General features: G+C 43.6%; 1 protein-coding gene across 4 annotated transcripts in view; it reads right to left on the minus strand.

The window, feature by feature from the left end:
- PIEZO1 (piezo type mechanosensitive ion channel component 1 (Er blood group)) overlaps positions 1–22,475 on the minus strand; it is a 742,509-nt gene that overhangs the window by 555,364 nt on the left and 164,670 nt on the right. For 3 of the 4 annotated variants that reach the window (XM_069215849.1, XM_069215848.1, XM_069215845.1), the window contains exon 2: positions 8,403–8,498. In XM_069215849.1, coding sequence (XP_069071950.1) covers positions 8,403–8,498 — 96 coding nt within the window. Of the gene's footprint in view, positions 1–8,402; positions 8,499–21,139; positions 21,185–22,475 lie in introns of those variants that run through there. The other variant, XM_069215846.1, reaches the window with a different exon arrangement.

Genomic DNA, 22,475 nt, shown 5'->3' on the forward strand with positions numbered 1-22,475 from the left:
CCCTAGATCTGGGGAGTTTCAACATTTCAATTTTTTTTGTAACCTCAGGGACCAAGTCCTCTTTTGTGAATGTTAAACTCAACCCTGTTATATTAAAATACAAGGGCCGCGAGGAACAGAAAATAGAGCTGATCAACATCATAGCACAATGTACAAGATTTCAAGCTTTTACTGGGACTTGAGAGCCCATCGCAAGATTTTAAGGCCGGGTTTGGGGGTTCCAGGGGTTCTGCCTTGAGTTTGGAAGAGCACTCTACCCAGTTTGGGGAATGGAGTCATTTATGAAAGGAGGGCAACTGAATTTACCTCTTGTGAGGTATTTGCAGTCACAGGTTTTGGGTGCCGTTTTGGGGCTTGTTATTGGTGCAGTTAGGGAGTGTAGACAGGTTTTTTTTTATCCAAAACACGCTAACAGTCAATCAAATGTGTATAATAACTAGTTTGCCTCATCAGGGCATTTTAAACAGTTCTCGTGACACTCACTTTCAAATGCCATGGCTGGTATCTCAATGGTATTAAGCAGCCACTGCAGGCATCTGTGTTCTACCCCCAAATCACAGGTTTAAATCTGGTTTCATCCACTCAGCTTCCCATCCCCCTGATCATTTTATCCACGAGTTTGTTAATAAACATCTGTTATTATTGCTAAGGCGCAACAATGGATCAATATGGACTTTACAAAAAGATTATGATGGCACAACAACAAACAATATAGTTCACGAAGTGTTGTCCAATTAACAGCACATTTCTCACCAACATACATCAAATACTCAGAAAATGCAAGTTTAAACAGATGCTTTATTTAGAAGCAGTATAGAGGTTCCCGTACTTGCACACACTACACTCCCAGACCATAGGGTTAGTGCAGTTCTGACATCTTACTTAATTAGGGGAGACTAGACCTTATCTTTCTCTCCCCCATTGTTGTTTTTAATCATGGCAGAGGTTTAACACCAAATAAATCATTGTTTTTACCTCTAGCCATTTTTAACAGTACCCTTTTCATACCAAACCCACGTTCCAGCACACACCAACCTGCAACTATCTATAGTAAAAAGGTCTCCGGCAAAGAGCCCCCTCGTGGGGCCAGTCGAGCATTGCAGTGCCGGCCTGACGAGGAGCAAAGCCCGATGATGAAGCATGTCACCAATTGGTGAGTGAGGGTTCTTGTTCCGTTTCATTTGGACTCTCAGGGACCCCCCTTTTTTTCCTCTCTTTTCCTAGCTCTATTCAGGGATTTATCTTTTTATCCCTCAGTGGAACTATGTATTCTTTGAATTGTAAACATATAACCTGTCTCATACGAAACTGCATGAAAGGTATGCATTAGGTTAGAAAAGCTTGTCTAGAAAACAGTCATTCAGCACAAGTATCCACACATGAAGTCTACTACAAAGGTCCCTGGCGGGATTGTACACATTTTAGTTTAAACATTAATCAATGTTAACTACAATTAAAACAAGCATTGGCAAAGCCAATAGGTCTCACCTATACAAGAGCTATTGGCTTTGGCAATGTGTATTGCCATGTTGTACACCAGTGTGGCTGCTGTCCAGCATGGCTAAAAGTCAGTGGCATGGAGTGTCAGAGTTGAGTGCAGGAGTACAGTGTCGTAGGATGGATTTGTTGGAGTGGAGTAAGGGAAGTAGAATGTCAGAGTTCTGACAGAGTGTAGTGGAGTGGGGTGGAAAAGGGTGGGTGGGTTGTAGTGGATTGAGGAGGTGGACTGGATTGGAATAGAGTGGGGTGGATTGGACTGTGGTAGTGTGGGGTAGGTGGTGCGAATGGGAGTAGGATGGATTGAACTGGAGTGGGGTGGACTGAAATGGGGTTGCTGCGGATTAGACTGGAGTGGATTTGAGCAGGGTGGTTTGGATTGGGTGGGTGGTTTGGATAAGCTGGGGTAGACTGGACTGGGGTGAGGGGATTGGAGTGGAGTGGATTTGACTGGGGTGGGGTGGATTAGATTCACTGGATTAGAGTGTGGGTTGGATCCACTTGACTGGAGTGGGGTCGGTTGGGGCGGATTGGACTGGAGTGGGGTGGATTGGAATGGGTGGAATTGGATTGCAGTAGGTGGATTGGAGTGGGGTGGATGTAGTGGGGTGTGTGGATGGATTGGACTGGAGCGAGTAGGGTTGGAGTGGATTGGGGTAGAGTGGATTGTCTTGGAGTGGGGTGGATTGGATTGGAGTGGGGTGGATTAGATTGGACCTGGGTGGGGTGGAATGGATTCACAGGATTGGAGTAGGGTTAGATTAGATTCACTGGATTGGAGTGGGGTGGACAGGATTGGAGTGGGGTGGATTGGTGTGGGGTGGATTGGAGTGGGGTAGGGGTAGACTGGATTGGAATAAAGTGAGGTGGATTGGATTTGGGAGGAGTGGATGGATTGAACTGGGGTGGGGTGATGTGTACTGGGGTGGAGTAGAGTGGATTGGATTGGAGTGGGGTGGATTGAGTTGAGTTGATTGGATTGGAGTGGGGTGCATTAGATGGACTGGATTGGAGGGGGTGGACTGAACGGGGATGGGGTGTGGTGAACTGGACTGGGATAGAGTGGGGGGAGTTGGAGTGACTGGGGTGTACTGAAATGGGGTGAGGTGTATTAGACTGGATTGGGGTGTGGTGGGCTGCTGTGGGATGGTTTGGATTGCACTGGGGTAGATTAGAGTAGGGTGTGTTGGATTGGGATGGGTTGAAGTGGGGTGGATTGCAGTGACGTGGGTGTTGATTGGAGTGAGGTGGGGTGGACTGAATTTGGATGAGGTGGTGGGGTGGATTGGAATGGAGTGGAGTGGTGTGCGGTGGATTGGATTGTAGTGTGGTGGATTGGAGTATGGTAGGCTGGAGGGACTGGACTGAAGTGCAGTGGACTCAACTCAGGTGGGGTGGGTTGGATTGGGGTAGAGTGGGTGGGGTAGAGTAGAGTGAGGTGGATCGGATTAGTGTGGAGTGGTTTGAAATAGGGTGGTGTGGATTGGGGTGGGGTACACTGGAGGGGTGGACTGAATTGGGGTGGGGTGGGGTGAATTGTACTACAGTAGATTGGAGTGAAGTGGATCGGATTGGTGTGGGGTGAATTGGACTGGAAGGAGTGGGGTGGATTGTACTGGGTGGATTAAGGTGGGATGGATTGTGGAGGACTGGACTCATGGTGTGAAATTGGATTGGTGTGGGATGAAATTGGACTGAGTGGGATGGATTGTATTGGAGCCAGCTGGGTTGTATTGAGTCGGGTGGATTGTATTGGAGTGGGGTGGATTGTATTGGAGTGGGGTGGGGTGGATTGGACAGGACTGGGGTGGATTAAAGTGGATTGTATTGGAGTGGGATGGATTGGGGTATTGTGAGTGGACTGGATTGGAGTGAGGTGGATTGGGTAGCAGTGGACTTGAGTGGGGTGGATTGCTTGGAATGGACTGGGTTGGGTGGGGTGGGTGGCACTAAAGTGGGTGGGTTCGACTGGAGTGGGATGGATTGGACTGAGTGGGATTGATTGCACTGGAGTCAATTGGGCTGGATTAGATTGTGGTAAAGTGTGTTGGATTGGAGTGGGGCAGATAGGACTGGGCTAGATTGGAGTGGACTGAATTGGTTTGGGGAGGTTTGGTGTGGGGTGGACTGGATTGCAGTGGGGTGGATTGGACTGTAGAGGGTTGGGTTGTGGTGGATTGGAGTGGGTAGAATTGAGATGGAGTGTGGTGGATTAGATTGGAGTGGGGTGCCTGGAGTGGGGCAGACTGTTTTGGATTGTAGTGGGTCATTTGGAGTGGGGAAGGTTGGAGTGGGACAGACTGAAATGGATTGGAGCAGATTGGAGTGGGGCAGAGTGCTTTGGATTGGGGCAGAGTGTTTTGGATTGGAGTGAGGCAGATTTTTTTGGATTTGAGTGGGGCAGACTGGAGTGGGGCAGATTGTTTTGGATTAGAGTGAGGCAGATTGTTTTGAACTGGAGTAGGGTAGATTGTTTTGGACTGGGCAGATTGGAGTAGGGTAGATTGTTTTGGATTGGAGCCGGGCAGATTGGAGTGTGGTGGATGGGGTATATTGTATTGGATTGGAGTGGGGCAGTTTGTTTTAGAGTGGTGTAGATTGTTTGGATTGGAGTGGGATGAACTGGAGTGAGGTAGATTACATTTGGGTGAGTTGGGAGGATTGGAGTGGGGTGGGGTGGGTTGAAGTGGATTGGTATGGGGTGGATTGGTGTGGGGCAGACTGGAGGGGGGGTGGATTGGGGTGTACTGCACAATTATTTGTTGAAGCATCATTTCAGAAATTACACATTGTTAGAAAGTCCATTTCCAACACACATCATAAAGAAACAATGCTGCTTTGCAATATATTTAGAACAAGGTCATCCTCATCTATTGAGAACAGCACCCACAAGCAAAAACAAAAACAAAACTTGAGTGAAAAGTGAGAAAAGACAACTTGGCAACATAAAAGAAAGCTAGCTATAAAAAATAAAACGTTGCAATTTTGTTTGTCCTGCTGTGCGTGTTTTTGACAGTCACAAGCCTTCCGTTTGCAGAGCACTAAAAGTTAAAAACAAAAAAATAGTACCTATGTCATGTTTGGGGCAGCGGACGGGCACTGATTAAGTTGAATCAATCAGTGCTTGGTCCCTCCTTCACAGTACAACTGTTGAACAGACTGCAAAAGGCAGGGTACTTCAAATAAAAGTGAAATAAAGAAACGTCAAGTGCTGTCTGCTGGGCCTTCGCTCTACAGCTCAGAAAAACAAACATGAGAAATGAACTGATAATGAGAAAATGTGGATGAGACTCTGGGCGAGCTAAGGGCACAAGAGAGGTCAGACAAGGAAGGGCAGTAAAAAAAGATAAGAAAATAAAGAATAAAAGAGGGCAACCGTATGGTTACCAAATGATTCCATATAGTGAAACATACTGCTTTCCAGGTCTGGGTTCTTCTTTAAAGACACAAGGTACTCTGGGAGTTGCAGTCTTTTCACCTCAATTGTATCTAAATTCTCAGACAACAATATTTCAAAGAAGGAGAGACTAGACTGCAATAATGTGTCCGGAATGACAAGAAGCCATCGGTTAACCTTGGGTACGGAGACATTTTAGGGCATGGGCAAAGTGGATATTTTGATGTTACCAAATGGTCGACTAAACAGCCACAAAGCCACCTTTATTTTTGTAGAAATGGTGGAATCAGCCAGTTAGACAATCTGTTGTAAAATATTGTTGCAAGACAAAAAAAAAAAAAACACGCACAAACGAAATGGCTTTGCCAATGTTTATTCAAGCTTTTTTTGTAAATAGAACTGCATGGTTGGCTGGTACCAGGGAGCTTGAGGTTTTGGCTGTTTCTTCCAGGCCCCCATCTCTGAAACGAAGATATAATTCAATATTGTTTGGTATCGTGATTTCTTGACTTGGCCAAAAATCGGTGATAACATTACAGTTGTTTAAAGGAGCTCCGAATGGTTTCATATGGAGTTTGGTAGGCTAAATGCTATGAAAAATAGTCCCCTTGTGGAGGGTAAGCACATACAAACTGTGCATAAAGGTTGTCCAGCAGAGGCTCACAATGCCAGATGTTCAGGATCGTCACTGATTCACACTTGGATTAGAACTAAAAATATTAAATGTGGATTTCTTAAGTACCTGGAATGGCTCCTGCCCTATCTGTTACTCTACACACCCATGCACTACTTTTTTGTTCTGTACTGAGTACAGGTAGCCATAGTTCCTCTGTGCTGCTTAAGGTATTTGGGATGGGGTGGTAGGACCAACTGGGCAAAAGACCCCAATGTGTAAGATCGATACATTTACTTTTTAGTCAGAGAAGGACTTTGGGTGTTTTTTCGCCCCCATAAGAAGTCTAGCAGTCTTACTGAACAGCGCTAGGAGGATATAGAAAGTGTAGTAAGTGTTTGAGTGTTCTGTATACAGGCTTTTGCTCTATGGGTGATTGTTGACTGACAAGCTCCTAGAGGCGCCTCAGACGTTGCTGTATCCAGCCACCATGACTGTAAATATATTCTTCAAAAGACTTTTAGATGTCACATAGAAACTGACGGGATCTTCACACACGGAATGTCTGGTGGTATAAAGAAATGCAGAACATCTTATAACTGGCTGGTCCGAGCCAATCAGGAGGATCACTGCTTGAGCAGCACTGTGGCTGGGCCAGGTGGACTCAGTCCACATCAGACACTTCGTAAGGGAGAAGCCAAGAAAAAAGATTTTTTTAAATTCATCGTTTGAGAGTTTACAGCAAGCTATGAACGGGGTCTGGATATCATCAGCAGCAAGGTAAGGATGGTGTTACAAGTCTTTTGTTTATTTCCATCAATTATAATCACTTTCTCAAACCTAATGCACCACAGATACATACCAATATGCTGCACCATTACATGAGAACGAGCAAAGAGGCAGATGGAGACGAAACAAAATGGATAAAATCTCCTTAACTGGACCGGTTTTAGCACAAACATTTCTGTCTGTGGTGACATCTGCTAGACCTCACATTCCAACTGCAATAACACGCACTAAGAGCTCCTCCAAGAAAGTAAACATTATTTGCCAGAAAATACCAAGTTGTAACACTTATAACAAAAATACTAAAAGACAGTTAGTGGCTCTTCAGGTACGTGGATGAGGTCGGGAGAGAAGTAAATGCTTAGGTGAAAGTGAAACCCCTACGGTTTCCCATGCATAGCTTTGAGTTTTACTGATCTCACACAAATCATAATGGGAAAGTTGCCCAATATCCTGGTTTTGTAGGTGTAGATAATGAATTGGAAACCCACAGACAGGAAAGCAACTTTACACAAGACCCATTACATGGAAAACTGACAATAGGGTTTGTCTCGGTTGAATGACCATGGAAGAACCGACAACTAGCACTGCAAACTTCAGGTCAGATCATCACGAGAGGCATGAAGTTGAGCAGTAGTGGCCTATTACGGTATTTTGCAGTACAGGCATCCTCAAGGTTTGTTGTTGTTGTGAGTTGTTCCGGTCGTGGCCAGGTTTGATAGCACTGCAGCTCCGCTGTCTGCAGTTTTCAGAATTAAGTGCGAATTATATATAAGTAACTAGTCTTGCCCTACCAGACACCCCTAATAAAGCATTCTGCTGGACAAATCACCTTATGGTGGTCTACAACAATAGATTTGAGAAATTCCCTCAAAGAGGAAAGGGATGTGTGGGAGTTGGGTCTATTTTTTTTTTTTAATCAAATGTGGCAACATGTCCACTTTAGTTTTTAGGATGAATGCTTGGGAGAACATTTTAAAAGTTGTGTTGAAAAAGGAGCTGCGGTCTGTAGATGTATCACTAAATAAGACTCTCTGGCCAGACAGGAGAACATGGAGATGGGAAAGAGATGTGTAAATATAAGGAGGTGAGGTACATTATGCATGTGTAGGAAGAAAACCATAGTATATCAATAACAGTGAAGCAAGCCAAAGGACATTGGTGAGGTGGGAAATAAAATTAAAAAGGGGGATCTAAAATAGAGAATGGAGGGTTGCAAAAGGGAAACTGTGTGAAGTTTTAAGAGAGGAATAGGCACACAAGCAAAGAAAGGAGAGAGGAGCGGAATGTTAGGAATAAAAAGAAAAAAGGAATAAAATAGTTAAGTAGTTTAAAAAGTGAGTACAAAACACAGAAAATGGATGACAGACCAAGGCAGACAGAAAATGATAAAGGGAAAAAAAGAGGCACAATAATAGATGAGATATCAGAATGCAACGTTACATGGTTAGGTAAATGATGCAGGTGGAAAAATATGGTCGACAATGGGCTTAGTGTTTATAAAAAAAAAAACAGATGGGAGTGATGGAAAAGAGTGAAGGAGAAATGAAGGGCTAGAAGAGTGCACAGCTGAAGACGAAGGACAGCAGGGGAGGAAATGGCGGAAGGATGAAGAGACAGGAAGCAGAAATATTGACGAGAAAGGGGAACCCTCCTTATGAGGGCTCCATCTGGAAATGCAGACCACAAAAATGTAAGTTACAGTGCAATCTGCAAAAATGAATTTCTTAGAAAATATTGATCTGTAAATTGAAATTCCAGGTCCAACATACACCCTTGGACTATGTAAATTACTACCCCGGCGTCAGGCCTGGCATACATAGACGTAGGTCGCTGGATAAACTACTTGTCTATCTGTCAGTTAACTGACATTTTTCCACACTACATTTCCTAGTCTTCAGTTTCTATTTACATATATTTTATATCTACATACCTACGTAACGGCAGAATGAGGGAGGCTGATACTGGAAAATGACAAAATAGTCAAAGTGAATAACTATGACAATTTTATTCAAGTTATTTTTGTAAATGACAGGTATAAATCATTTCCTTAAAAACAGTTTCATTTTGCAATTAACAGTGATCTCGAGAATTTTTTTTGACTATTACCTCGAATGCTGCGTTCACTTGGACCAAGGAACCACGGTAGAAGCAGCAAGTAGAGAAGATATACGAGTGACAGGGCATTATACCGGAAGACGCAGGCTGGAAAGAAAACAAAGGAAAAACCATTAACACTGAAAGCATTAAAGTGGGCAAAGCAAGTGGAAATCCGTCTTTGAGATGCACCATGGCTCGGAAACAAGGTGACCTCCCATAGCCAAACTGCGTAACCTCTTACTCGAAGACGGCCTATATGGATGTATCACTCTTATGCACCTCACACTTTCTTTACACGCAACTATAGGTTCATGGTAACGTCTGTGGAGTGCACTTCCGACTTATGCATGACAACAAAACCCTCCCCACAACAGTCATGCTATCCACCCGTACTCTAATGAACTTGCACAACGAATGGAGTAGCCGCTTTGTCGAGCACCTGAAAGTGATTCGGGCCAATGTCCGGACATGAAAAGCGGCACAAATGCTACAGTACTATCCCATACAATAAATCCCATGCAGGCACACTGTTCACCTTGCAGAGGGCGTGGGCAGTGGCATTACACAAAATGTATTGAGTGACTCCTTATACATGGCGTAGGCTTTGCAGGACACCACAACTGCAATGGTGGAGTGGGGACTGACGTGGGGGTTAAAGGCCTTGGAGAAAGCAGAGGCAACCAATGGGAGTCCCCCATGCAGCACTGGTTCTACAGACGGTTGCGTTACACCCTGGAGGAAACGAGAGCCTGCAAGTTCTGGTAGCAAGAGTGAGGGGGTTCACCTCTCCTCATGGCTCACTGTCAGCACCTTTAGCACGATGCCTCTCACACAGTAGTTACAAATGTTCTATGCTAATGGTTTTCAACCTTTTGACTTCTATGGATCCCCACTTTATCATTACTAGAAACTGGGGACTCCCCACTGAATCCATTTTGGAATCCAGGGATCCCTCCACCGAGCAGTTAATGGAAGATGGAGACTCCGGCCTAAACATTGTCAGTTGTTTGAACTGCAAAACTATACACAAAAAATAAAGAAACATTCACATATACACAAAAGATAACACACTTTAATTGGTAAGCAAATATAAATAAAAAATTACAAATTTTAATAGGAAGGTTAGAGCTTTTCTAAATTCAATTGAAGCTTCACATTGTCCATAATATATTCAGTTTGATGGACCTACACTGCTCCAACAAATCAATCTGAGGATACTTAAAGTTTTAGCCTCTAATTTATTTATTTTTTACATTTACAGTACATTTTAAAATTTTCAATTGTACATTTAGCCACTTTACACACACTTTATCATTCTGTTTTATTTTTATTTCTAAGCACTCGCAGCCCCCCTGAAGAGGCTTTGTAAGAGCCCCAAGGGTCCCCGGACCACAGGTTGGGAACCACTGCTCTATACACTTTATTACACACATTCACACCCAAATATTCATTTTTAATTATTGATATTTAAGTATGATGTTGTACTTTCAGGATGATGTTTATGCTGCTACAAGATTGCGTGTAAACTAAGTCAATATTCATATTAACAACAAAGGCAAACAATATTGTTGATGTAACTACTGTCATAAGGGAAGCAAAGCAACAATTGCCGCAGAAGATTTGCATCCACAAACGTTGTCAAGATTTGCAATTGCAGCTAAGTGACAGTGATCAATGAGCAACGGTATATCATTGTATGTATTTATATACATCATTGGCAGCAAAAGTTTCACCTACTGAGCTCATAAACAGATATCTCAAGCTTTGTGGCACAAGAGCCAAAGCCAGGTGCCTGAAACGTCAGGGGACCCATCGCCACTGGCTCTAGCGCACACTGATGCAGGCAAAGCCTCACTTGACTTTATGCAAAAAATGCATTTCAACCCCATGAAGGTGCCTAGAAGCTGGACATCCTAAACCCTAGGTCAACAACCACCGCAAATGCTATAGGGTTGGCATGCATGTTTTTTTTTTATTTCATTTTTTAAACATATGTAAAAAACAAACAAATGGGGAAAGAATAAAAATGCAGGGTTGCCCCATTACCTTCGTAACACCAACCCTTTCACTGAGGTGAACTCTTTTTTCAGGCAATGGTGTACATGAGATCAGGCAAGATGCCCTCCCTTTTATTGCAAGCCAACAAAAGGATGAAGTGGACTGACCCAATACCCCACAGGGAGTTTTGGGGTGTGTGGAAGCAAGAAGTGAATTTATCCTGAACAGATCAAAGGTTAAAGAGGGCTGAATGAAACAACTACATGTGTGGATTTATATTAATTTTTTTAAACCATGAGGTTGGCAAAATACTTAAAGCTCTCTTTAGACCAGATCTAAAAATGAGTAACAGAGCTGCTGCAATATATGAGCCCATAACCCAAAAATTCACACTGTTCACCAAGTCTTGCACAAACCTATCTGTAACGACATTCTTCACAATTTACTTTGAAATTACATAAATTATATAGAAAATAAGAGCAAAGTACAAAATAATCTTTTCCATTAACGCAAATATATGCCTTATGTACACAATTTAGAGCGCACTGGTGTGTGGTGCATTAATTTGAACACTGACGCGATCATGCATACGTGAACAGCTGTGGGGGGGGGTGGGTAAATAAATACATACTATTAAACCACCTACAAGCAAAAGAAAAAGTGCTCTGTAAGTACATGCTTAGGTATAGGATATACGTTCTGTATGTGAACTTGCAAATACATATACATAAAAATCAAACACTGGCACGAAAGAAGATGCAAAATGTAAATTGAGTAGATCTGATAGAGGAACAGAAGCCTCTGGGATTGTTCAGAGCTCCAGGAGAACATGCGCAATGGCAATGTCAAGCATTTATATTTCCACTGTCACTTAGTATAAGGTTACAAGGTTAGTACAATTCACTTGTTACATAATATAGTTCAGCTGCTACTACATATTTAAAATATAGTTACAGGGTTTTATATCCAGCGCTGTTAAATTGTTCGTTTACATTCGGTTTTAACTAAAATACAAATCTACGATTTTGAAAGGAGGATGTTTTTAATCTGGCGAATACATACTTAGTTTGCATGCTTTCTGCTTTCAGAATGAGGCCGGCTCCTTGCACCATATGGATACACTTAAGTTTATAAGTTGTAGGAAGGAAGCGCAACAGTAACATGTAACTTTAAAAGTACAGGAATTTTCTGTTTTAAATGGATAATAGGTAAAGCTCAGAAAATTACAAGGTGTACTCACTCTTTTGCACACATCATGGCCTTTTCTGAGATTAGGAGGAAAGTGGTACATACAACTTTTGCATTTTGATGACCACAATCCATATTAAAGAAGGGAACCCGGTAGGGACTTCTAGCTGCAGATTCCTTACCATAGAAATACCACCCTGTTCTGAATTAATGACAGCGGAATGGGCACCAATGTGTGGATGCCGTTTCACTGCACAAGAAATCTACACACTTTTCCATTCACAAATTCTTCCAGGTAACATCTAAAGGAAATTGTGCAGGGGAAATTTGTAGGAACCAGGTAATCCCACACAATTCGGAGGACTGGGTGTAGTATTTACACCCAACCATAGTATTTCTAAACAATCCCTAGAGAGAGCCATAGAAAACTGCTCTCTGTTTTTTGGCTCTTCAATTCGTTTGTTGTTTCAATCTTACAGCGACCGGATCACAAATTTTAGGGACTGCAATACATAGTTTATCTAATAGGTTGGCTGGTGGTTTTGTCAAAAAAGCCTAACTGTTTCAGATTTTGTTAAGGTGGATTATGTCTGATTCTTCAACATATGCATTGTTTGGGCTTTTTCTGTATTCTGTTGCAAAGACGATCAATTTTGCCTTTGATAGTTTGACACAAATTGGTTGGCTGTCTGAAGAGCAGCAGGAGAATTTCTGGGAAGACTGCCATCAGCCTTTCGTCTTCGTGGGGGATTGGTTGCAGGTTTACAGCAATCATGTATAGGACTTCCAGATGTGGATGACAGGCGATTAAAAGGAGGACACAATTAAGGCTCGCTCGTTGAGCAGCAGTTAGATGTTAGTAGGTTTTCTTGTGGCTCTTGGGCTGATTATCCAGAATCCTGGGGATGATACCACAAGGAAGGAATTCAGCCCTATGGGAATGTGTCTGCAGGATTATATGTACTGTATTGGATCCGATCCAGGGATATAATGTTGCTTAACTAAAGTTTTGATACTCTTAGAGCAATCACTTGCCTAAAATAGAAAGTGGGAATTTCACCGTGCATGGCGAGGCTTTTATCACTTCCCCACTACTTAAGTGAATTTTTATATTTTTGTAAAAATTACTACTGGAAAGAAATTGAGAAACACCCAGTCTCTGATTCTCACATCTAAAATTAAACGGCCCTGGTCTAGGTTTACAGACAATGAGAAGGGGAGAAATGTTATTAGTCCCCGTAGACTTATTAGTGCCAAACGTTCCGGCTTTAGTAGGAATTACTTTAAATCAACAATCTTCCTACAGAGAGCAGCCTGATATGCTTACTGTATAATCAGCCGACATAGCATCACCTGTGTATTTCCTGATGGTTTTGCAACTTGCTGCTTTGTGTGCAGAAACGATGTCTGCCAAAACAAACACTCTTACAAACACAATAGACAATTAACACATGTTGTCAAAGTGACATGTTTGTATCTGTTGAGCCAAACCAATCACTCCTAACCTACACTTCATAGACACTTACAATTCGGTGACAAATGAGTGTTAGCCATATTTGGCCTCTATTTACCATTAACAAACAGACTCTACATAAACACCACCTTCAGCGTTATGCACTCCGTAGTATCGCGCCCGCTTCTGCACCAGGGCATTCCAAAGTGGTCAATGGCTCACGTTTTGTGCCACTAATGGATAGCTTTAGCTCCAAAATGCCCCCTTCACTGAAAATTGCAGCCATGTAGGATGTTAAATTCCCTTTAAGAATGGAAATGGCTCCTTCAGATCTTCATTTTACCGCCCTACCTCCACTGAAAGACTGAGGCACAATGACTGCAATCCAGTGAAGGAGGTAGGTGCAATAAATACATCCTTGCACCTCACTCATCGGTCTTTTAGTTGGAACCATGCAGGGCTGAGTTTAGGGCCAGGTTTTGTTCTGAGGCTCCTGCCACCAATGCTGCCGAATACAGGACCTGCCAAATAACAAGGCTGCTTAGCCGTGAGTCCGACTCGAGCCTATTTCTTCCATCACCCTCTATCTATAGTTCTGGCCTCTTTATCTCACTCTTGTTGGTTGTTTTTTCACCCTTTCTCTCCCCACAGAAAGGGAAAGGTTTTTCAACCTTTCTCTTTCTCTCTCTTGCTCAGCGTCAAAGTCTGATGGTAAAAAGTAAGTCCTGTTTCCAATAAAGGCATTCAGGTGCCCACCATTAGCAACCACCTGCAGAAATTAAGCAGTAGAACAATGCAATATTTTTGTGGCTTGCCTATTTGTTCTTATAGTTATGTGGCCTCCAGAGCTGGAGAAAATTTCCCAGGTGACACCTCGCCAGCAAAGGCTACTATGTAGACAGCCTTTTCTTTTCTTGCCGGCACCCACATGTATCAGATTAAAGGAACATCTTGTCACTGATGTCACAAAAGGTCTCAATACTCATTTTAGAATCATTACGCATGGGCGGGCCAGATTGGGTGAACACAAACGTATGTTGTCTTTACACCTGATGAACCCTTAAACAGTGCAGAGGTATCTTCATTTGTGATGTCATCAGCAGAAGGCCCACAGAATGCTGCACTTCAGACTAAACACTTAAATCTAAAAACTTCTAAATACATTTTACACAAAGTTCAAAATCAAGCCAACATAAGAACATCAGAAAGCGCAAAATCGAGGGAGATACTTCCCCAACCACTATATTTAGATCTCTACATTGCTCACTTGTTGCACAAGGAGCAAGGCCTGGGCTCGGGAAGTTCCACCATCCAAGTGTCCTCAACCACAACTGATCACACCCAGCCTTCACTTCTGCTTAATATTGTCTGGCCCCAAGTACATATCTCTGCACTTTGTTGTGTTAAACCAAAGCTACCATATCTAGCCTGCCCATGGCACTTGTCTAATATTTATTCCTGACACTATATAGTGTCAACCCTATGACAGCTCTCTGAATCATCTGCAAATAGCAGGCACCTACCTGCCAGCAGATGTGTGATCCCACTTCTGACTGCACTTTTCACATGTACTTGACATTCGTGTAAGAACCTGCTCTTCAGTTTTTTCTATCACTTTATCTTCAGTAACCTTGAATTTATGAGTGTGAGGCCCTCCAGAAGTTCCAGGTAGGTAAGGACCACCTCCAGCTTTTGAGACACTTGATATTACTCACTCATCAAATGCCAGAATGCCAGAGTTAAAAAGTGTCTATCTAAATGGGCCCCCTCTGTGCGAGTAGCCAAGGTCATAAGGCCTTGTGACCTACCTTTCCACCCCTGATTATAGAGTCATTTTTTTTTTCTTTTTTTAAGAGGAAGGTTTTTTTTTTTAGCACTTTTGTAATATTAACACTGGTGAAATCATTCGAAGTCCTGAAGGGTTCTCATCTGGCCCGAAAAGAGGATTGGTGGCTCATATCCTAAGAATCCAATCAACAGTAGAATAAAATATTATAGACTAGTGCGTTCATTAACAATGCAGTGATTGTCCTAGTACCACACAAAAATCAATTATGCATTTATAGCACTCTCCAGAAACCAAAAAACATTTCTGGGGCTTTCTGCTATAAAATAGTAACATCACCAGGTGGCGGTCTATGGATGTTATTGCCTTACCTAATGGAAGTGCTCGTGCCTGCTTCAGAGATCTGGGTAGAGGTCACAGGAAGTGTAAGCCCAGTTTTTGACCTTACCACAATTGAAAACAAATAGCAGTAAGTCTATTGGGTGATAGTAATATTGGTTAAGTGCATAGTTTGTTGGGGGAGTGATGCAAGCTGAATAAATGCATTGAGAAGGCCCCAGCATCATGGGCGTGTGCAAATTTTTTAGGGGGAGTGGGGGATCGTCATGGACTGTTTTGGCGGGGGCACGGCCATACTAGTGCAGGCAGCATAACATTACGGAGGCCTTAGTGTTATGCTGCACTGTGAGACTGCACACAGGGCTCTACCTAAATCCGTGAGGGAAGGGGGGGGGCTATGCCAAGCATTGCTCATCACACCAAGGCTAAGGCTTTAGTAACATCAGCTCAAGTCAAGTGTACAATGAGGAATCAAAATTAATTATTTCCTACCCCCAAAAAGTCAGGAAAAATCCATGTGTATTAACAAGGCTACCAGATTGCTGAGCCCTATACATCTCCTAGTAGGATAATGGTGGTATTATTCTAAAGAGGGAGCCGGTGAAAGGAAGGCTATATTAAGTGCCTGCTAGCTGACACCGAATACAGACAGATGTATCCTGGAAGGGCTTTTTGCTTCCTGGTAGTCAACCTGCAATCCACATGTCTCAGACCGCTCTGCACTTCATGGCACCACTGCCACCCACGCTCAGTGAAGTTGCCGCCAAGTCATAATTCCACATTTGTCAGTGGTCAGGCGCGTGGTTTCCCGCCTTCTAAAAAATGCAGCCACAGCTTTGTTTCACTGCCTCATGCAACTCTGTTTCTAAAATTCTGGCCCAAGCGGGATGAGAAGAGGAAATCCAGGGGAAATTAAGTTCAGCCTCCTTATAAATTTTAGTCTGGGAAAATTATTCAGAACTCCTTTTCCTGAAGATTAATTTGCTGAGATTTTAAAAGATGAGGTATGTGAATACATATCTGGCACTGTCAATGACCCAAAGTGTGCCTAATCACAAACACATTCAACATAGGATTATGTTATATACGTGGTAAATCAGGCCAGTGTTCTGGGTCCTGTCCACTCAAGGGTGATTAGATATTCCTGGTGAAATGCATTTCTGTTGTCCTTGCAAACACTGGAGCCAGGTAATAATGTGAGATCACTTAATGGTAACTTCCTCTTCACTAGGGTCTGACTTCCAGGGCATAGCGCAAGACGGACATTCAAGACTTACTTCTGGAGGGTGGTGTACGGTCAAACGATTCGTTCATGCAGCACATGTGTACTCCTATCATTAAAATTACATTTAAGAAGCTATATTTTTTAAATAAAGATGCAATAAATTGTTTTAAATCAATATATTTACTAACTTACTAATTTTCGGATGCCCTATGACACTTTGCTTTGTCCAAATAAGTACACTTCGCGTTTTCTGGGCCTAGTGGCTGACATATTTGACCCTAATAGCCAAGTTCAGTATCTTGGAACACTTGTGCACACACCTCTGCCGGTTTAGATGTATTAGTTATCATAGTCTCTTGCGTGATCAGGGTTTTTGCGAGGGGACCGTCAGATCAGTGAAGGCCTAGGACGGTGGTCGGTGTTGATTTGCTCAACAATGGTACGCTTGAGATTCGTCTTTCTGGGTTAAAGTGACTTTGCAGCTAGTGCAAGTTATTCTGATGACTATCTTCCTGAATGATGGCCCCCGGGAGATCAGGACATCAAAAGGGAGTTTATCTGATTCTGCACTGGTTTTGGGGATGATCGCATGTGTACCAGGCAGACACATCATCTCTGCTGTACACTGTTGTAGCGGCAAGATGCCAGATTCCAGTCATCTACCCTGAGTGGCAGCAGGGGCTCACAGCAGTGGTGAAATGGAAAGAGCACACACGCTCGCCTCATGTTTGGCAGTGATGTGGGGTGGGTCAGTTTTACGCTCCAGGTGAAGGGGCCCGCAGCACTGATGGACCACCAATTAAAGATATGGGACCGAATTGTACATTAGTCTCATGGCTGCTGGGCTGCTTCTTGCGCATTACGCTCAAGCTGGCATAGCAGCAGTAGCAGCTCCAGTCTCAGTCTGGCTTAGCAGAGCTAAGCACCAGGTGACCGTGTGGGCCCAATGGATCTCAGGCTCCAGCAATGTAAGGCAGATTCTGATTGCTCCAGTCCACCTCCTTCTCAGTAGAGTTCAAGAGAATAGAGCTTCGTTGAAGATCTAATGATATGGTCCTTTATAGGGAGACAGCTAGTGATGCTGCATCTGGTGCTCACTTTCCTTTTCACTGACCTATAGAGCTTTTTCCAAGTAAAAGGTCAACACTGGGTATGCTGTAGCCTATGTTCTGTATTTGGACAGTTCGGACAATTCAATTGTCAAATCTAATTTAAAGTTGGACACAAACTTTTTGTAAGGGGTGCGGAGTGCTGCTGAAACTAGGGAGGCCAGGTCAGTGCAAAAAAACAGTCTTTTCTTTTACTGTTCACTGTATGTGTATCCAAAGTCAAACATATGTACTTGGCATCATAATGTATTTTTTTTGGGGGGGGGGGGGGGGGGGGGGGAGTCAAAGGAGCCGGAAAAAGGGACAGGAAGGCACTGGCTACCACCAAACCCTAGAGAGCACACTGTGACCTACAACCCCGCTTCCCAGGCACACTTCATATACAATGAGGAGCATTGACAGGACACTATCATGACATACTACACAGCTTTACTGGAGAAAGCCACTGAGCAGTCATCCCCACTGGAGCTCAAGTGAAAAGGCCTAGTCTCCACTAGAATAATCAACCATGACCAACAACAAGTAGTGTCGTAGCAGGGTGCTGGGTGTAGATAGACTCCAATATTGCCAGTAGTCTAATACAGTAAAGCCGTGCAATACCCAACAATCACATAGAGCACTTGGCAAGATAATTTTTTTTTTACAAGAGATCTCCTGTACAAGAAGACATACATTGTCTACCAGAATGATAAAATGAGAAGCAGGCTGTCATATGGATACCTTTCTGGAGGCTTTTGTCCCTGCACCATACAAGTACCTTTACACAGTGAGGTGTGGATGCATTTTGAGGGGCTGTTTCGATTATTCTTGATGCCCGAGGTCATACCAAGAACACAAAAGAAAAGGTCACTGTGAGAACCATTTGAGGGCTGAACCCATCCACTATTCTGCAGAAATGAAAACGAAAGAGCAGTAGATATGGAGAATATATGGACTCGCCCGTAGTGACATTGGGCCAAGAAATACCACACGCAACAAGACAGGGAAGTCGAATTCCAGATCAATAGATGCAGTGCAAGAAAGGGACAGGGTTGCTGCAAGTACAAGGAGACATGAAAAGAAAAAACACAGGACGCCAAGTTTCCATTTGAACCTGGAACAATACAAAGCAGGTGAGAAAGACAAGAGCCACAAACAGTGCACTAGAAACGCTCTGACATGTAACTGGTGAGGTCATCTGTAAGGACAAAGGACACATGGTTCAATACCCTTACACAGCACCACTGCAATAGCTGACAGGACAGGTTGAAGGCCACATGAGTTGCACCACATATATAGCATGTGATGTCCCTCTGCTTCTAGCAAATATTCTTTGCACGTGTGTGCACACACAAACCACCTCCTACACAGACAATATCATGATATCACATTTAATTATGTAGGTTTTTAAAGCGCCGAGTTTCATCTCAAGGTAACATCCGAGCACTAAGACAGAACAGCGAAATACAAATAAAGCAACAGGTGTGGTTAAAGCCTAGTTGGGCGCAGAGCTCACACCCCCAAAATATATTCTGCTCTAGCTCTGGCCCAGAAAGTGTTCTTCAGTTGAAAGACCAATTGAATAGATCGGTTTGGAGATGTGTGACCGGGAGATAGTTTGGTTATGCACCTAGAAAGGTTCTAGAGTGTTCCAGAGCTTAGGGCCCTGCACTGCAGAAGATCGTCCACCATAACTCTGGCACTTGAAACGGAGTCAGCGAATCAGATGAGGTAGCGGACTGAAGGTCCTTGGCGCGGACCAGAGCGGACCTTTAAAAGTGGGCAGAAGCTTTGTTTCAAAAGGCCTAGTGAATTATATAAAGCGCCTTGAACCTGATGCCACATTCCACTGGAAGTGGTTGGAGCGCCTGCATAAAAGTTTGTAAGGGGCTAACCTGCGAATGATGTCACAATGACAAACCCCAAGCCCTAAGAAGCACTTTATAGAATTCCCAACATTGGTAATTATTGCTGGACCAGTAAATGTTAAATACACCGTTATTTATCGTTTCAAAGACGGACCCTTTAAATGAACATACTTACCCAGGTTTCGGTATTCTCGGTAGTTTACAGTAAGCATTGGATAAAAGTGTTCTAGTATTTAAACAAAGAAAGGTGTTTCCTTTTCTGAGGGGACCATACTGCATTACTTTGTAGGCGGCGTATGCAGGCTGCGTGCTGCACCGAGCAGTGCACACACTTGCATTCACTGTGAACTGCAATTGAAGTACATATAGATTGCCCAAACGCCCTTCCCTGAGTGCCAGCTCCATCCACTGGTAAATTACATGCATATGGTACAAAGCAAACCTGCATTCCTGAGAGCTGGACAGGGAGCTGGACAAGTCAGTAAACAAGGACACCAGCAGGAGCCAAGGTCAGCCTTTGCATCAAGGATTCATTGCTCGGGGTGATGTGTTCAGCGGCTCAGCGGGCCCCATTCTATGCTCCTGAATAAATTAGGTTTAACAAGTTTGCCTTGGCTAACTTATTAACCAAAATTTTGAGTGCAGAAACACAGGGTATAATGCGGGATTAAATACCATAAAAAATGGTCATTGCCTTAGAAAGTGGCAGGAATGTGAGACACAATAAAAGAACAAGCATTGGCAAACCAAAAGTTCGGGCTTGTATTTTGGGCTATAATAACATTAAAGACAAGTCTGCTAAAATTAAAAAGGGTTGCTTTCTGTACACAATGCACGTGAGATTAAACAAATAACTCCATATGAGTAGGTGCACTGTTGAGATGTAAAATAGTCGCTTATTCATTGCATTCCATAGAAGGTGGAATGATACACCCAAGATCAAACGCATTGAGGTGAGAGAGAGTCTGAGTGGAGCCAAAGGCCAATCAAGTTACATTTTAAAAATCTGTTAACAAATGGAAAGACAGCTTCATTGCCTAGCTGGGCCAAAACATAAGAAAAACAGATCATATTTTTCAAGCTCCATCCATGACTTCAAAAATTACACACAAATGTTAAAAAAAATAAAAATAAAAAAAATAAAATAAAAATCACAGCTCTTAAATTATCCCAGGCATAAGTAATTTTAACTAAGACTCAGATTAGAGTTTAAATAATGTGGCATTAGTAATGGTATTGAAAAACTACAAGATACCGCACACAACTTAAAGAAAACACAGGACAGATTGATGAGCTGTTTTATGTCCGACATGGGACAACTTAAAATGCCTGATTATATATACCAATATATCAGGCCAGACCTGCTGACTATTAAACTGAGGAACCAGGTGTGAGTCTCGGCGTCGGTTCACCATCTTGTGATTCTGGGCAAATCACTTGATCAAAAGAAAAAAAAAGAAAAAAAAAGACATGAATGTGCCCTTGTGTAATTTGACCGCAGTTCATGTAAACAGCTCCAATACATTCGGGTCGAGTTAGCACTATGTAAAACTGCAAAAAAAAATCCATCTTTTCACACACAGCTTCAAAACGTTTCCGTAAGGATTCACAGGCTCACGCTCACCAACACTATTTACACAACCACGCACATGTGAAAATCCTGCAGTCCCGCAATTAAGCACATCACATTTATACACCTTTATATTCTCAGGCGTGCCATCGTCCTTCACTACACATTAGCAGATATTACCTGTGTTAGTACACCTTACACGCAATCCTACACCCCTGGACGCGCACCTACCTATAAGCTCAACTTCACACTGCCCCATACATGGATATCCGTGCCCACTCGTGCACCCCTGGGCTCTCCTCACCACCTGCACGCCCCTCAGGTGGGCACTCGTGCACTCCTGAACAGGCGCACGTTTCATTGCAAACAGAGACATTCTAAACAAACACGAGATCCCGGGGAAATACACAGGCACATTCCGGCACAGACAGTGCCCTGTTCTCTCGGACAGCATCTTAGCCGAGCTATGCAGGAAGATGGAAAATTCCTGCCCTGGAAGTTTAGCCGGGACAAGACCGCCCGCCAGGGACGGGGAGAAACTCAGCCTGGAGGTACCGCCAGGTTATCCTACATGAGATGTACAGCGTGCGGTGGAAACCAGGGCCTGCGAGACGTACCCTGGCCCAGGCTGCGTGCACCACACACCCCGCCCCAATCGCATCACTCTCATACCTGCCCAACCGCCCCCCACTCCCACCCAACCCACCCTGCCCGCCCCCACCCTCATGGCATCACCCCAAGACTCCTCCGCATTCCACGGCCTCCCTCACTGGGTGAGTGTTCCAGTCTCCCGCGCTAGGCCCTCTTTCCACCCTCCGCACCCCCCCCCCCTCCCTCCCTCCCTCCCACACACACATCCCCACCCACTCCTCCTGTTTCCCAGAGCATTTTAAAGGAGCTGGTGGAGAAGAGGCGGGAGGACCCGAAGTTCAGCGTGATAATATGATTTCCTATTCTTCTACCTCCACAGTCATCTGCAACCTAAAACATCCCAGGAGCGATTGGTGCAAAAATCCGAGCTCTCGTAAAGGGAGCCCAGATAAAGGTAGCGCTGCAGTGCTATACCGATGGTAGAAGGCGCTATACAAATACTGATAACATGGCATATCTATAGATTCTGTCTCCTGTTTTATTCTCCGTTTCCCTGCTCCTCTTTACTGGGAGTATTTGAAAAGGCCGGGGATGATGTGCGGACACTAACCACGACAGATTATATGTCCTTCTCTCACCCATGTGTCCTCCATTTTGCCCGCTCTAACATCTCCTTCTCCTCTGCTACTCCCCCTCCCACTTTCTTGTCTTCACACTCTGATATCGGTGACATCTGAAGTGCTCCAAGTGCAATGCAGCGTAATACAACAAAGTACAAGGTACTTTGTTGACATGACAAGGCATGGCAGACACCATTAAAAAAACATGCCTAAAAACATGTACTGTAGGGCCAGAAGCTCAAAAACGCCATTTTGCATTTCTTAAATAGCGACTTCAAAGACATCGTTATTTAAGAAACACAAAATGCTATGTACAGAGAAACAGATTTCCCAATAGCGAAATTGGTTTTTAGGAA

This window comes from Pleurodeles waltl, chromosome 12 (genome assembly GCF_031143425.1).
Source record: "Pleurodeles waltl isolate 20211129_DDA chromosome 12, aPleWal1.hap1.20221129, whole genome shotgun sequence".
Taxonomy (NCBI): Eukaryota; Metazoa; Chordata; class Amphibia; order Caudata; family Salamandridae; genus Pleurodeles; species Pleurodeles waltl.